The sequence below is a fragment of the Lissotriton vulgaris genome, chromosome 11, assembly GCF_964263255.1.
Source record: "Lissotriton vulgaris chromosome 11, aLisVul1.2, whole genome shotgun sequence".
Classification (NCBI taxonomy): domain Eukaryota; kingdom Metazoa; phylum Chordata; class Amphibia; order Caudata; family Salamandridae; genus Lissotriton; species Lissotriton vulgaris.
The window spans coordinates 418,379,927-418,396,825 of record NC_141699.1 but is presented as its reverse complement, the minus strand read 5'-3'; the positions used below and the strand labels follow the sequence as shown (position 1 = coordinate 418,396,825).

At 42.3% G+C, this 16,899-nt stretch overlaps 1 protein-coding gene across 1 annotated transcript in view; it reads left to right on the top strand.

Moving 5' to 3' along the window:
- GMCL1 (germ cell-less 1, spermatogenesis associated) overlaps positions 1 to 16,899 on the top strand; it is a 318,745-nt gene that overhangs the window by 78,946 nt on the left and 222,900 nt on the right. Inside the window, exon 4 of the mRNA XM_086943476.1 lies at positions 6,459 to 6,556. Within this exon, the coding sequence (XP_086799602.1) occupies positions 6,459 to 6,556 (98 nt within the window). The remainder of the gene's footprint in view (positions 1 to 6,458; positions 6,557 to 16,899) is intronic.

Below are 16,899 nucleotides of genomic sequence, written 5' to 3'. Positions count from 1 at the left end.
CATGTTAAACTAAGGAATTAAGCCACATTTGGCAGGATCATAAGAACTCATTCCAAATTGATCGACACTTGTGTGTCATTTAAGGAACATAACCCGGAGGTAGTTAACGCCTTCTCACAGCTTTGCGCAGGCGTCAAAACCTTGTTGTCTAGGCCCATTAAGAAAACTCACCCGGACCCAGGCTGGTTTAATGCTGATTGCTCTTCAGCTAATAGAGCCCTGCGCAGGGGGCTTGCTTATAAACCCAGAGATAGCTCCCTTATTAAATCACTGAGACTATGCTATAAAAGAGCTATAGCAACTAGGAAGGAGGCAATTACAAGAGAACATTGGGACAACCGAGCATGGGCTATCGCACTAAAAAATGGCAAGGATTTTTGGTCGGCCATAAAAGGCATGAGGTCTCTGGGGAACCCCATGTCTGCTTTTAGCTGTAATATCTCTAGTGAGTCTTGGGAAGCGCATTTTAGTAAGATCTGTTCCGCTCCGGCTCCACCTACAGTCAGTATTGAGTACACAATGACTATCAGGGTCCCAATTGACTTATCGGTAGAGGAGGCTATCGATCAGAGTCTGGGAGGCAAAGCCCCCCGGCCAGACGGCTTGCCCATTGATCTTATTAAAAGTTACCCTGATTTTTGGGCACCCCTATTGCTGAAGGTTTTTAATAACCTAATCAATTCCCCTATACCCCAGACTTGGTCCTCCAGTATAATTGTGCCGATCTTTTTAATAGGGGGACCTTTTGCAAAGGGTCCTGTATAATTAAGATAGGTCATGGGCCGAGGAGTGTCAGATTTTACATCCCTGTCAGTTGGGGTTCAGGAGTAAAATTGGCACTGTTGAACAATGCCTTAACCTCAACTTGATTATTGGTAAATATAATGTAGCTAAGAAAACACATATATATCTGGCATTCATGGATCTTACGTCCGCCTTCGACTTTGTTACCAGATCTTGGCTGTGGACTACACTTTTAAACTAAGGTCTGGACGAGTCCCTCATATCCTTTTTAGCTTATTTGCATAAAGACCTAAACGCCCGGGTGCGCATCAGTAGGGATGGTGAGGTCTCTAAAGATATTGGAGTTGGCAGAGGGGTCAGGCAAAGTTGTGTCCTGGCCCCTCTTTTATTTATTCTGTATATCAACGACCTAAATAAGTCTCTGGTAACACTGACCCAAGATGTCTCACGCTTTAACGGTATTAAACTCCCGGCGTTGTTATACACCGATGATGCAGTGTTGATGGGACACATCGCAAAAGCTCTCTGTATCATGGTGCGTTGTTTTGTAGATTTCATTGCCGCTCTGGATCTATGCACTAATTTAAAAAAATCTTTTTTAATGGCGTGTGGGTCAAAGAAGTATTTTAAATCCTCAATAGTTTTAAATTCCAATAGTTTACAGAGCACTCGCACTTTCCCTTTTCTTGGTCTGGTATTCGCCTCAAATGGACACTGGGCGAACCATGTGGCTTATTGCAGGAGGAAGTTCACAAATTCTGCTAATATGATACTCGGGCTTCCAAAGCCGAGGAATACAGAGGTGGCATCTGCCACCATTAACATTTTTAGACTCCAATGCGTACCTATTGCCACCTACGGTGCTTAAGTTTGGGGCCATACCAACAGTGGCAGCATCCAGGATGAAGAGAACAGATTCTGCCGCAAAATCCTGGGTGCACCTATTTCTTCCTCTAAATATGCTTGCCATCGTGAACTTAACCTGCCATATATCTAAGATTATATTAAGGCACGCCCACCATTATTCTGGCTAGGACTTTGGAGAAACCCCGCGGCACAACTAACTAGAGAGATAATATCAGACTGTCTGAAATATGACAAGGGAAGGAATATACCTTGGCTGTCCGCGGTATACAAAAGTTTAACAAGCGTGAATTATGAACACTTATTTTTAAATCCTTCAGACCTTGACACCAATAGATCCCTTCAGACGGTTCTTTAGGCATCCTACAGGGATGCCAGATTGGAAAAAGAGCGCAAGAAAGTGTCAGTCGCTAGATATATGTGTATTGAGAATGTTTCACACGCACCTTCTAGCTACTTATTAAAACCGATTAGTCGCTGGGAAAGGGGGTTACTTTTCCGGCTGAGGACTGACACCATGAAATTTATGCTCTCATTTCCCACGGGGTTTACCCCTAACCTTGATCTTTTGCCTTGCCCATGTAATAGCCAACAGAAACAATCAATGTTGCACTTTTTATTTTTCTGCTGCTATTTCTCAATACTTACTAAAAGGTCTCTACTTCCGTACTTTAAAGCCTTACCTGAGATTGGTTATAAGGCTTCATATGGGAAGGTCATTGCCTTAAAGGACCATGAGCTAACCTTTCGGGTTGGCTCCTTCCTGAAGGCGGCGGTGCGCACTCGCAACTCTATGGGCCCCTGTTGAGCTATTGCACTTTATCTTGTTGTTTTAATCTGTAAGTTATATGCATTTTTATGAATTTGGCTTTTTTTTTTCTTCTATTTACTGGAGGACAAATTTTAATTTTATTTTTAACTGGATGTTTTCACTGCTACCTTGTTGCTGGCATTTTTCTCTGAATACGTTGCTGTTTGTCTGTACTTTTATGGATACGTATTTGTATCTAAATAAAGTTTATATTGCTTGATTGACTAAGGAATTAAGAACATCGACGTATAACATTATACTTATATAGCGCTTACTACCCCTGACGAGGCGCATGTAAAACAGGACCAATCAAATGTTACTGTTGGAATTGTGCCCGCTTTCAATGATAGTTACATTCCTTTCAGCAAAAAATGTAATACACATAAATAATAAGAAAGTAGAATGGCAGCGCAGATGGGCTCGCAAGGGCTTAGTGCTCAATTAAAATGTTAAAATATTCTAGTTTCAATATCGCCAAGATGATACATATTTGATTGTACATATTTTAAATTGAACGCAACAAAAGTCTTTCAGTTGAGGAAAGCAAAGTATTTTGAGATATGGAAATCAGTGGAAATGTACACACTTTGAGCCGGAAAGTGTTTTCAAAGTGCAACGAAAGTAGATTTTGTTACACTTTGTTTGCTTGTGAATTAACTCGCAATTGCGAAAAATATTAATCTAAACGGCTATTATTAAGTAGTAAGAGCTACACGAAATGTGCAATTCTGCACTGATAGTTAACCCCCCCTCCGCCCCTTTAAAGTTGTAAACCTGTGGGTGTGAATAATAGTTAGATTTTGAAAAGAAAATTGCGATTTCATTGGATATTTTGTCTTTCAGGCGTCGTCAACCAGACATAAAAACATTTTGAAAATATTGAGGATAAATTAAACATTCCATAATAACATTTACGAAACATACTGGTTTTCAGCCATTAATTTGGGAATTGTAAACTATATGTTGTGTTCTACGTTTTATGAAACCGACGTATAACGTAGGAAAATGTATTGCGTTTCAGTAAAAATTAAACTAGTTGATGTTTCGCAGCAAGGAGACAAACAAACGAGAAGGGAGACTGAGAAGGGAGGAGGTATGGGAGGGCATTGACGCGCACGATCAAAGAAACCAAATGCCAGGTGTGCACGTCACACGTGCTCTTGTGCGCGTGATAACAAGCTGGTGGCCGCTTTGGTAGCACTTTTAAAAGCAGCTATTAAATGTTTCGGCTAGGCCAGCGCATGCGCTGGATCAAGCCGAGACCTCAAAAACCACTATAGACCTGCATGTAAAACCACAAGAAGGTGCACATGGAAATGGATGGGCTTCCATGGAATGACTTGAAATCACTGAAACTTTACAGCCCCTTCATGGACATATGAAACTGTGCAGCAGCTATCACTAATTTATTCGTTGTGCAGTTTAGAAATGCTAAAAGTGACAGAATATTGCACTCTGTTCAATATTTACACAGATGCACCCTGAAGCATTTCCCTCACAAACTGAAAGCTATCTACACAGTCAAACACGTTGGTTTAACCGTGGCTGGGTGCTTATCTTGCACTGTCTACACCCCCATCACAGCACAGAGGTACCGGCTCTTGTTTGCAGAGTTAATGGCGCACTTCATTATTCAGATTCAGCTAACGCACTCATGGTTGTGGTAACAAACAAAATACGAAGCGATGTTTTCCAAAATGCAAACACTGGAAATGCAACAGGTCTTTCGATTGTTCGGTTTAGAGCTATTGATGTTGTAAATGTTAATGTATATGTATATGTTAATGAAAAAATACTTTTTATTTAACATGATCCCAAAACTGCTATGTAGCTGAAAGGTGTGTAGATGCTGCACATACGCTATATTGCCTACAGCTAATAGTAATAGGATTAAAACAATTCTGCAACAGTGACATTTTAATTCTTGAAAGATAGAAATCATGCCGTTACAATGAATACAACAAACAGTTCTGTGTTTCGTCTCGTACCACAAATTACTGGATGTTACATTAACGCCAAGACTCGAACCTTGCTCTCTAGAACCAAAGTACATTGATGTTTCTGTTATGCCACATCCTCTTGTCTTGAGTGTGTATTAGTAGACCTCTCCTGTACATGGTTACTATTATATAAATGTGTGAACGTGAGGCCGTGGCTATGCTTGTGAGTGTTTACATGGTAAAAATTAGAAACCATCGCCTTAAAGTAAATATGGCAGATTGTATTACTGTGTATAGTAAAATTGTTATCAAACAGGTGATATTTGTGTAAAGGTGTAACACGAATAGATAGATTTAGAGTTACTGAATTTTTAATTTTCACATTTTGCGTTCAAGCATAGTGCTGATTTTAATTAAAAAATCTGCGATGTCTCGGCGTACCCAGTAAATTAAGCTTGTTTGTGTAAAATGCCTAAAGCAAGCACCTTGTAATGTTATATTGACATCTCTTTATTAATGTAATAACTGTAATTTCACACTGCTTTTTTTAACCTTCTTGCTTTCTCAAATCTGCTTGAAAATGCACCATTTGCCCACACTTTTCAATAAATTTCTCGGGGGGACCCTCCTTATGCCGATCGAGCTTGCTCGCTGCGGTACGCCTTACACTTTCAAATGTCACCAGCCGCCACTGAGTATTGTGCTCATCAGTAGGTCCCTCTCAGTGAGTCTGAGAGTCATAGTGCGATCTGCTGCCTGCGCAGGAGGCAATACTATATCGATCCGTGCCCAATTGTTCTTCTACCGTCAACCAGGGTCTCTCACTCGTATGTCAGGCTGTTGGGCATCATCTCGCTGTATGTAATGCAGGCTCCACTAATTCTGCGAGCTCTGGGTGTCAAGATGGAATCTCATCTTCTGCGTCTCCACATCTGTGTCTTGCGTCTCTTGCCTCCTCTCTTGCTTTTGCTTGTCAACCCCACCTCTTTTCTGAGCCCTGCTAACTATGCTACATCTATTTCTCCTTACTCTTTATAGTCACCCAGAGTATGTAGTTTGTAGTCGCGATGGTATATAAAGGCTTTGCCAGACTTTTATGTCACGTCTGATCCAACAGGAGCGAAGGCAGTGATGAAGCATGCCACATTTGGTGGATGAGGGCTCGACACCTCTTTGAAAATTATACACCAGTGTAACCACTCACTTTAACAAAAACATTAAAAGGGACTTAAGAGATTAGGGCCATATGTACTATTTTCCAGATTGCAAAAAGCAGGTACAGCTTAGGACCCATGTATTATTAGGTCTGTTTGCAAAGTAAAGATTAAGAATGGGTCCCAGCCTGAACAACGTAATTAATATTATTTAGGTAAATTGTACCTCACGCTGATAGACCACAAATACACGGATGGTGGGTGGCCTGCAGGGCCTGGGCTTCATTTAATTTTTATTTTGTTTTATTTTTTGGCAACCCAATTTCTTTCAGCCAAATGGGCTGCTTGTAAACAAAATGTATTTTTCTATTTTTACAAGTTTGAGTTTGCAGTGGTCCCCGGGACCACTGGCTATCCCTTAAAACTTGTACCACAGTTCGCAAAGGGGACCCCTTTCTGTTTGTGAATGTTACCTCCCTAACATACATATCAACAGGAATCTCAGTCTGGAAGGGATGCCCTTAACATGCCCCTTCCAAATTGCGATCAAAATCTATCTCTTTCCAGACCTATTTTAAGAGCTTGGAAAATGTTACCTACTGCTTAAATGGTTTGGTGCATGGGCACAAACTGTTTTACTGTCGCAAACTTCAAATAAGAATGTTTGCGACCAGAATTCTCTTTTTGTACATTTGCCATTGTTTTGCAACGGCATGATTGAAGGAAATAACACTGGTGTGAGATGAATGCTGTTCTAGGAAAATGTGCTATTGTCGCCATAAAATTCCCTCTCTCGGTCCCATGCATTTGATCCACTGCTGGAAGGTAAGTAACTTCCACTCTTTCTTGCTTTGAACATTTGCTTGCCATGTATGGATTTCTTGCCGGTTTAGACCTTGAGAATCGAATAACAACCATTGAGACTAAGCACTGCTTCTTTTCCAGCTCTACAGGTGGCGTTTGGATCACTCTATAGAGATGATGTCTTGATAAAACCCAGCCAAGTAATTTCCATTCTAGCAGCCGCCAGCATGCTGCAGCTGGTAAGTCTTACACCCATTGGAAGTGACGAGAGCTCTTTTATCAGACTACCAATGACATGCTCATCTGTCACTTTATTATCTGTAATTAAAAGCCATGGGGAAATATATCTTGGATAAATCATGCGGTTGGAGTGACAATCTTGCCCAAAAAATTATCCCTCTGTGCCTCAAGGGAATCTTGAATACTCAGCTTTGAGCTTTTCAGTGCCAAGTTGGACAGCTGTAATTTTTTGGCCTGGAGATAATCTGTAATGACAAGCCAGACCGCCAGAAGTTTATTAAAGTCTGTAAATTAACAGCACATCACCCATCTTGAGGAACCTACTTCAACTGCTGATCCAGGAAAGTACTATATAGGTCTCTGCCAGCAATACACGAAAATCTGCATGGCTATTCCTAAATGTTCTGAAAAAAAACAACGATACAGAACATAGGCTCTATTCTCATGGTGTTGCAGAAAGCTCAGTATAAAGAAAATGGGGTCATATTTTTTGCCCAGCTTGAGCTCTTCAGATGGAACAGAATCCCTATGGAATTAAGACTAATACTGTCAAATCCTGTAACAACCAGAAAGCTTATGTCTGCAGAACTGAGTCTCGGCCATCTTATGTCGTTTATTAGCGTAATTTACATTGGGTCATCATCATCATCAAACCAGCTTTATTTCGGTTGTATTGCAAACCATAAAAGTACACATACAATATAAAATCTTATGTCACAGATAAATGTAATTACATTTACATAAAGTGCCAGAGTGAAAATAAAAACACCTTTCTTCGACCAAGTTAAATCAAGACAGCAAAATTGCACAGTGTAACATTACTGGTCCAAACAGTTTCTCATACTAACAGACAATTTTAAGAATTCCTTGACTTGGAGGATACTGTTGCTGTACAAAAGTTGCAAATACATTAGCGCCGGTCTAATTTGTCTAAAATAAAAAAAAATTAAAAGTGATACTAGATAACGCTTGCGTGGGAATTCATAAAACTTACATACAAAATATAAAATGCATCATATCCTGTGGAGACTTTCCGTCGCAGCCACAGGGTGCTGCCCGTTTGTTAAAAATGTCTGTTTTTGGTCTGATCAACAGATGATGGAATAAGTTGAGCCTGAACCTTGTAAGGAGATATTTTTCGTGGGAGGTTAATGAGCCAGCCAGATACGGTTCTATAGTTTCACAAGTTTTCAGCATGGCAAATTTCCTCACACTCTGTTTTTGGAGCTCAACATTGGGTCATCTTTGTGGTGAGCACTTTGATTACCTTTTTGGACTAATCTACTATATTAACCAAATAAGCATAAAAATATATTGATAGATACTTCGAGCTGCGGACACAGGTGATCTGCCTGAGATTTCAAAGTCCTTGAAAGCTTCCTGAAATGCTTATGTGAACAGGTGTTTTCTTACTTTATTGTCCATTGTGGTGCCTCCAGGCCCCAAACTGTGTACCTGTATTAGGAATTTTCGCGCCCATGCTCCTGCATTGCTCTTATGAGCATCTTTTTGGTTTCCCTTCCTGCATCTGCCTTATTGTGATGTGTAATGCCGTAGTGCGTTTCAGGCCGGGAAATGCCCTGCAACACTGTCTGAATACCATTGCGACCCATTATGCATTTAAATCACTTCGCCACCCACTTATGTTGGATACTCGGTTGCAGGGAGATTATTGTATTATTAACTATATTGCACCCCAGCCAAATCTTAGGTATTGCTCACCGCTCCAAAACATTGCGTGCTCCGCAAACACCAAGGTTTTAACGCATAATCATACTCTTTGGAGTTCCTGAAACAGGTGAAAGAAAGTTACTGATCTGAAAGATTTTCAAGGTATTTCGTTGCACTCTAAGCCTAATTCGAGGTGCCCTGAACTTGATCTTGATCGGCTGTTTGCTTTACCTCAGGCCACCTCTGTTCTACTTGCTCAAGTTCTACCTTTCAAATCCTGGACTGTAAATTCAGTACATCTAATCAAGGATTCCACTTCAGTGAATTGTTCCTCCTTACTCCTCTGATTAGAAGCTATACTGTACTCTGCATTTAAAACAGCCTAGATTGTTTGTTTAGAATGACCCTCACCGTTCTTGGATTGCTGCCTTCTTAACAAATTTCAGCCATTCTGGTGGTTTAATTTCATTGCGGTAAGCTGAGCTGAAAATCTATTGCAAGGTAGTTTTTAGTCAGTTGGAGCAATTTGAAAACAATTACCCTACGATAGGCAATATTTGAAGTCATTTTTATTGAGAAAAGAACAAATATAAAGAAATACATCCAAGAACTATCCAAAATAAGGAAAAAGAACAAAGGAAAAGAAATGAAATGAAAAAGAAAGAAAGAAATGGGTTAGACTAAAATGACACATACAAGTTAGACATTGTGTCATATAGATATACATTGCCTATATGCTGTGTTAAGCTAGCATGAGCTTATTAGGAGTTTAAACGTCATTTTACCTTTCTGCTGCTTCTGCACACGACACATAGCTGTTGCTTTAGCTTTGAGCCTAGTAGAATGTTTTGATTCATGCGAGAATAATATGTTGTTATTCTGATATCAGCCTTGCTTGGTGAGCTGTGTCTGTACAGTGAGTGCAGAAACCTTCAAGGATATCTCAACACCGTGGTTGTTGTGAGGTCTGATCTTCGCACGTTCCTAGACATAACATACATGCAGCTGCGACCAAGTTCTGGCTTTAGGCGCGTTTTATATTGCTTTGCACAAGAGCATAGAAAAACACTTGATGGTGCTTCGCATGCAGAGAGCTGGTGGAAGATGATGTGATCCCTTACCACTAGGATTTTGAGGTATGGGGCCGCCCTGCTAAAACCCAAAGAGACCTTCTTAGATATAATATAATATACTAGCTAAGGAGGGTGAGAATGAGATGTTACTGAACCGTATTCGTTTTAGCATTATACCATGCTTTCACCTTTTGTGTTCTATGGACTAGTGACTATGCTGATTACTTTGTTTCTTGTAATATATTTGCTTATATTAGCTAAGATACTGCGTTTGAGAACACTGCATTATTGAATAAACATTTCAAATATGCACGTGTCTTATTTGACTCCTTGTTCTGTATTGAAATGATTGTATAACAAAACAGTGTTTATGTGTTCCACGTTACCTGAGGTGTGCTAAGTCCATGTTCTGGTTTGTCTAAGCATTGGGAGTTTGTGATCCCCAATGAGAAAATGTAGCTAGTCTGGTAGGGGATTTTGGGTACTAAGGTGAGTTTTGGCACACCCTAATTCACTGAGGTTCCAAGTCTCTATGCACAGTTCTGTATGAGAACGGAATCCCTGCGACATGGCGCCCAACCATTGGTGGTTTTATTACATGATACTTGAGTAGAGCATCATTCAGTCCTTAACCCCTTCACTATTGTTTCCGGTTATCGGTAGTGTCTGATGAACATATCTATCTATCTATCTATCTATCTATCTATCTATCTATCTATCTATCTATCTATCTATCTATCTATCTATCTATCTATCTATCTCCACCTACAGTTTGGCGAAAAAAGCTTTGATGGCCGCTAGCAGCGGCGGGGCGGGACGGGATCGCCACTTCCCCGTATCCAATCGACAGTCGTTCTCCCTTCCACACAAGAACGATATCAAGTGCGTTCTTGAAATAAATACACTTTGGAACGGAACTGTGTATATATATATAGGTCTGTCTGGCCTGTATTGGCTGGATTTACACCTCATCCTCAACACGGTGCATGTAACGTTGTTGAGTGAAGACGACTACATGTAGTCGCAATTAGCGTGATTCGGTCGTTAGTGCAATACATTACCCGTAATCTCCCGGGCGGGGCCCCGGGTGGTGAGGCGCTCCCTGCGGGACAGGGCGGAATGAAACTCGGTCCCGTTATGGTCAACGCTGTGATGGGCAAGCGCCCCCAAGAAAAGGATGATTTTCCTTTCTGGCTTGCCGAGAAGTTTGACCAGCTGGAAGCAGTATTTCCTAACACAACTCCTGGTGAAAAACACAGGATTCTGACAATTAGCTTACCGAAAGACTTGACCCCTGAAATCGGTGACTGTGAGACCTGGGGTAAGACGTTTGCGGCAGTCTACACGAGGTGTTATGGCACTCCGTCTAAGACTGTCCTGCTGATGGTCCTTAAACTTGTTCAGGATGAGCGCGGACCTGAGGCTGCGGTTGAATTGGGTATGCGCCTCTGTGGCACCTTTGCGGTTTCCGATCTCATACTTGCGAATGTCAAGGGGGATGCGGTGAACTTTCAGGTAGCCAATGCTTTGCAGGCAATTCCCGATGCTGACAAACCCCGACAGTTGCCGAGGATTATTGTGGCGGCTTCTAAAAAATAGTAGGGGTCTCAAGCCTTTTTCTACTAAAGAGGAAAACAACCCCAAGGGCAGAAGTCAGAAACTGATGACCAGCCCAAGACCAAAAAACAAAATTGGCCGAAAAAACAAAAACAGGGAAAGCAACAACAACAGAGACAGGAGTCTCGTCCTGCGTCTCTATTGCCTGCGTCCACAGAACGTGTTTAACTTGCGCGATCGCGCGACGATAAAATCACTTGATCGTTTTCAAGTTTCTGATCAACGCTCTCCTCATTCTTTTCAGGAGTCATCGGCCTTTTCGACCGGTGGTGGAGGAGGCAGCAGGGGTCTGGGTGGCCAACCAGGACGAGACCAGCCCCGCCCGAAAGACGGTAAAGGCAAGCAGGACGATTCTACACCGAAGAGACCCCAGTTTCAGAAAAATTAAGTTGCAGCTTTAACAGCACACAGATATGCCACAGATAGTGAATCAGACATGGGCTCTGACCTTGCTGGACAGCGCAGCGGAGATTACCCTAGCACGAGAGGTCCTGCGCCCACTACTGAAGGTGACAGCGACTGACGGTTATGTTGTTGTGGAGACCGCTGACACTAGAGTAGCTCCCCCTGACAGACTTTATGAAATAGTCCTATTCATTGAAGGTGACATTCAACGTATCATAGAAGGGGTATTTTGGGAGAATCTTACGACTACTTATGACATTTTGTTAGCGGAGGCTGACTGGCCCCCACCTTTCATGCACGCGGCTCCAAGAGGGGAGGAGGTAATCCTCCCTAGTTTCGCGCACACTGTCTCGAAGGAGCATGTGCTGAATTTTGCAGAAGAGTGGGATAAAGCCCTCGCGCCGCCTCTGTACCGTACACACAATTCCTTTGCGGTCTATGCCTCCGCCTCAACTTCAATATCCCATAAAGCGCGAAGCTAAGGCTTCCGTTGCGGAAATCCTTGAACAATTGGAATATCAAGGAGTGATTGAAATTTGTGTGTCACCAATGAATAACCCTCTTTTTACTGTGTCCAAGCCTGACGGTTCATATCGTTTGGTATTGGATTATCGGCATTTAAACTCGCATTGCCGTACCTGTGCAGTACAGAATACTCATGGCTCTGCTTTAGTGGATAGGCTTGTGCGTAAGCGGTTCAAAACCACGCTTGACATTTCCACTGGTTTTTATGCCCACCATTTGGATGGTTCCCAATGACCTCCTTTACTTGCGGCGGTGTCTAAAAACTTTTCAAACGTTTACCGATGGGCTACAAAAATAGTCCTGGAGTGTTTGCTGCCCGCATAGTCTCTCTCTTCGAGAGAGTTGACCCAGATGCTTGTTCGTAAGTGAATGACATTTATCTCACAGATGACGAACTGTGGGAGCATCTGTGTCGAGTTGACCGCTTAATTTGTAGCTTTGCAGTCTTCGGTTACAAATTCAACTTTGCAAAATCGCACATTGTGGAGTACACAGTGTTGTTTCTGGGCTACGAGCTCAACAATGAAGGTCGAGGATTAGCTCCTCACTTCTTGAAGAAATGCGCACAATTGCGCGCTCCGACAACTCTGAAAAAATTACAGTCTTTGCTGGGATTTTTGAATTTCGGGAGGACATACATACCTGAATATGCCCAGCGTATCAAGCCTTTGTATGCTTTGATACAACCAACTTTTACCAAATCAAACTGGCTGCCGGAGCACTCTGTTATACTGCAATCATTGCAGGCTGATCTGCTTGCTTCTAAATACTTATTGACTCGTGATAACCACACCAACCTGGTGATAAGAATCATCCCTGGGACGGTGGGTTTCACATACCTTACTTTTAACAAAGGAGACACAGTAACTATTGCTTACAAGTCACTCTTGTACACTTCGGCTGAAATGTGATTTTCCACTGTGGAGAAAGTTTTGACGGCTGTACAGATGGCGATTCTGAAGGAACGCGCTCTGCACAGGGAAAACGCATATTGGTTGTGACCCAGTGTCCTGCTTTGGAGGCACTAACGAAAGCCAGTGTCCCTAATTCTAAAGCTTTGCACCCTCTGTGGATACAATGGGCAGCGCCATTGAGGTCTCCGGATGTCACGTTTATTTTTGATGCCTCCTTACGGTCGCAGGAGTTTTTGCTATAGGAGTTTGTTCATCCTGCACCTTTGGCTATGCGGCCTTTGGAGGATTTCCATTGCATCATATACACTGATGTTCGGCGCAGGTTGCGCTTGGTTCTAAACACGCCTACGTTTCCGCATGCGCCATTGTGGTAGGTGCCATGGTGAACGATGAGTTCAAGTCCAGAGTCGTGCACACGCAGACTCTAGGGGACTGCACCGCACAATAAACAGAGCTTCGGGCTGTGAAGCTTGCATTGGAGTACGCAGATCCTAGTGTGACAACATTAATCGTAAGTGATTCTTACTACTGTGTCCAGTCTTACAATAAAAGCTTGTTCTTTTGGATTCAGAATGATTTTCATGATTCCAAGGGTAGCACAATAAAACATAAAATGATCTGGGTCCGAGTGGCTGAGCTTAAAGAGCGGTTGCCACTCGTGTTTCTAGTTCATACTCTCGATCACCAGCGCGTAGGAGTTCACGCTGTTGGCAACTCGCTTGCTGATGAAGCAGCGAAATCAGCCATATCAACATATTTAGTTGCAGCAGTTACACGGTCCAAAAGTAAGATTGATGATGATATCTTGGCTGCTGTTGCTGCCACTGAGAAGGGAGGTAATTATCCTACGGGGTTCCCTTCGAAGTACACATACCACTTAAGCCCCGATAAGGTTCCCTATGTGAAAATACCTGAGGTTGGGGAGAGATTGATTCCCAACTCGGTTCGCAGACATACACTGATCACAGCGGCCCATGAAGGTGTTGTGTCTCCACATGCGGGCGTTTCAGCTACTGTGTCTCAGTTACAACAACATTTTTGGTGGCGGGAACTGTACAAATAGACGCGTGACTATGTCCTTCAATGTGACATTTGCCAGCAGATTAAGCCTTCAACTGCTACGCGTCCGCCCCAAACACAGTTGTTAATTTCTAATAAACCATTAGGTTGTGTTTTATTTAGATCACTGCGGTCCTTTTTCTTCTGATACTGCGTATCCGTACATCTTAGTAGCAGTTGATTCATGCACACGCTTTGTATGGGTGTGGCCTCATCGCAGAGCTGATTCACGGACTGTCATAAGGGTTTTGCGTGTCTTTGTAGGGATTTTTGCCTGTAGTACCTTCCATTCGGATCAGGGTCCTGCTTTCGCCTCCAAGGCGTATAGGATGCCATGGCTTCGATGGGGGTCCAAGTCAAGTTTTCGTCTCCATACCGTCCTGAGGGTAATAGTGTTGTGGAACGAATGAACCGTGACTTAAAGCAATCACCGACAGCTTGAGTTATAGGCACTGGCAGAAACTGGCTGGCCCATCTTAATGGCGTGCAGCGTGCTCTTAATAATCTCCCTAGAAGGTCTCTGGGTTGGCGGACCCCTTACGGAATGCTCTTTGGTATGAAGATGTATGTACCGGACCTTGACGGTCCAGACTCGGTGGCTGCTGCTTCCTTTGACGTAGATGAACATTGCAATGTTTTACAGACTCTACAAAAGACAAGAGACAGTCTTGCAAAGGAAAATTTGCCCTCCACTTCGGATGATGCGTTGCAGATCCTGGTAGTTGGCTGGCTACCCCAAGTTGGAGAACTAGGTTGGGAGAAGATCGATAACAAGAAGGAATTTGGTCCCTCATACCGTGCTCCAGTTCCTGTGCTTGGTGTGAAAGGCACAAGAACAGTCATTTTACCACCACTTCCAGGTTGTAAAGAAAACAGGTATATCTCCATTGACAATGTCAAGATACACAGAGTGGCCGATTCTTCTTAGCATGACACCGGCAGTCTCATGTCCTTCGATGGTGAGAAATTCTGTATTGGCCACTGCTTCGGATCATGCACCGGAGGTGGCCCTTGAGATGCCTGCAGTTTCAAGTCCTTTACTGAGTACATTGCCTGGTACTCAACTTGATGAAACTGACCACACCTACCCAACTGACTTATCGATGCCTGATTTGCAAACTCGTTTAGCAACAGAATCTAGATTTTCATTTGACACTGGTTCACACACTTCAGGAAAGCCCACAAGGCTTAAGGCCTATGCAAAATTGTTTAAAAAACATTTTTTGATTCCCCCTTGGACGTACATTTGGTTGGGGCTTTTTTCACTTTTCCTTTTTGTCAATTGGTTTTGTGTTTTATTTTTTCCGATTCATCAATGGACACTTTGTCGTGGAGAGAACATGCATTCGACATCTAAATGGAATATTGGCGCCCCATTCCTCGTCACATTCTGCCCACAGATTGAAAAGAGATTTGGTTTTTGTTAACATCACTGCTTGGCCTGTCCTGGATGGGATAGTCTGGGATGCTGTTAAATTTCAAATCCATGGCCCGACTGAAGTTATTAATGTTCCTAATGTGCTTACAGTTAACATGGGGGATGTGGTTAAACAAAACATACGTTCTGATGATTGGGATGTTCAGGCCGTAGAGGCTTTGTTTGCTGATTTGAAATATTATGCTGCCTTTGATGCTGAAGATTTATAGTTAGAATCTGCTAATTATGGTGATTTGTTTTGCTTCCAACATTTTGGCAGTCACTACCTACATAAAACTAATTCCAAGAGAAGTACTGTAAATTATACACAGTGGGAGCATTGCCCAGCTCCTTTACAAGGCAGCTCAAGTAAATTTTTGAAAAAGTACACTTATTTTACTGATTTTACTCAGTCCGATCCCGCTTCATTTTATTTTAGTATGACAGAAAAATCCATGTCCAAAGACAAACTTAACGATACTAAGTTATTGTACTCAAAGTCCTTTCTAGACCAGCTAGCTGTTGGAGGCTACGAGTTGTGGAAGGAAACCATTGACCTTAAATCAGTTTGGGGTTCTAAAAGTTGGCAGGTACAAAGCACTGAGGCTTTGCACTGTGCATGTCTCAACCCAAATCGTATGTTGTTTTTGAATTCTACCATCTCACAGACAACATGCTTTAGATTGGCTACTTCTAAAAAATTAAATACTCCTTCCCTCCCTGATTTGGAAGAATATTCAGGTTGGGAAAATTCAACAAAATTTTCGATTAGAGAGTTACAAACTCTATTACTAAATTCGTCCTTCAACATATCCAGTTTGGATCCCAAGGGTTGGTTGATGTGGCACAGAAGTGCAGATTCATGCCTGCATCGTTTTTTGTGTCAGGCTGATGGCTTTACACAGGTTAGGGTAGATCCCCGTTTTGAGAGTGACCATTCTGTAACCACTTATTCAGTAGGCAAATTGTGTCAGAATTCGCTCAAACACTCTACATTGGCGTCAATCAAACTGCATTTGTCATAACTGACTGACGAGGTTGATTTGAATGATTTCATAAAAGGCCCAGCAAGAGGTAGATCTAGAAGTTGGATATATGCCGTTTATAATGAACTCTGGAAAACATCACCGATTGAAGCAGCTTCCCGCCTTAGGGCTATTGATCAAGCTAATTTAGAGAAAGTGCTTGCAGTAGTGGATAGCAGCATTAACACACTTTCCTCCCTCATCTACACATTGGATAATATTGTGTCATCTGTTGTTGAAATTGTATTTATTTATTTATTTATTTATGCGACTTTTAAAGCGCGCAAATACCCATGGGTGTCTCGGCGCTATAGATCAAAAGTAGTCAGACAGAAATAGTTACACGGAAAGGGCAGTTTACTGAGTGAAAAGCCAAGTTTTTAGCTGTCTCCTGAAGGTCATGAGGGTGGGGCTGGTTTTGATGTAAGTGGGGAGAGAATTCCAAAGTTTGGCGGTGGCTATTACAAAGCATCTGTCTCCCCAGTTGACTCTTCGGGTGCGGGGAATGTTAAAACAATGATAGGAAGAGGAGCGCAAGGTTCTGGGGTTGTTTTTAGGTTTAAAGGCCTCTCTGAGAAAAGCAGGACCTATGTTGTTGATTGCTTTGTATGCTATACAGAGGGACTTAAATCTGAT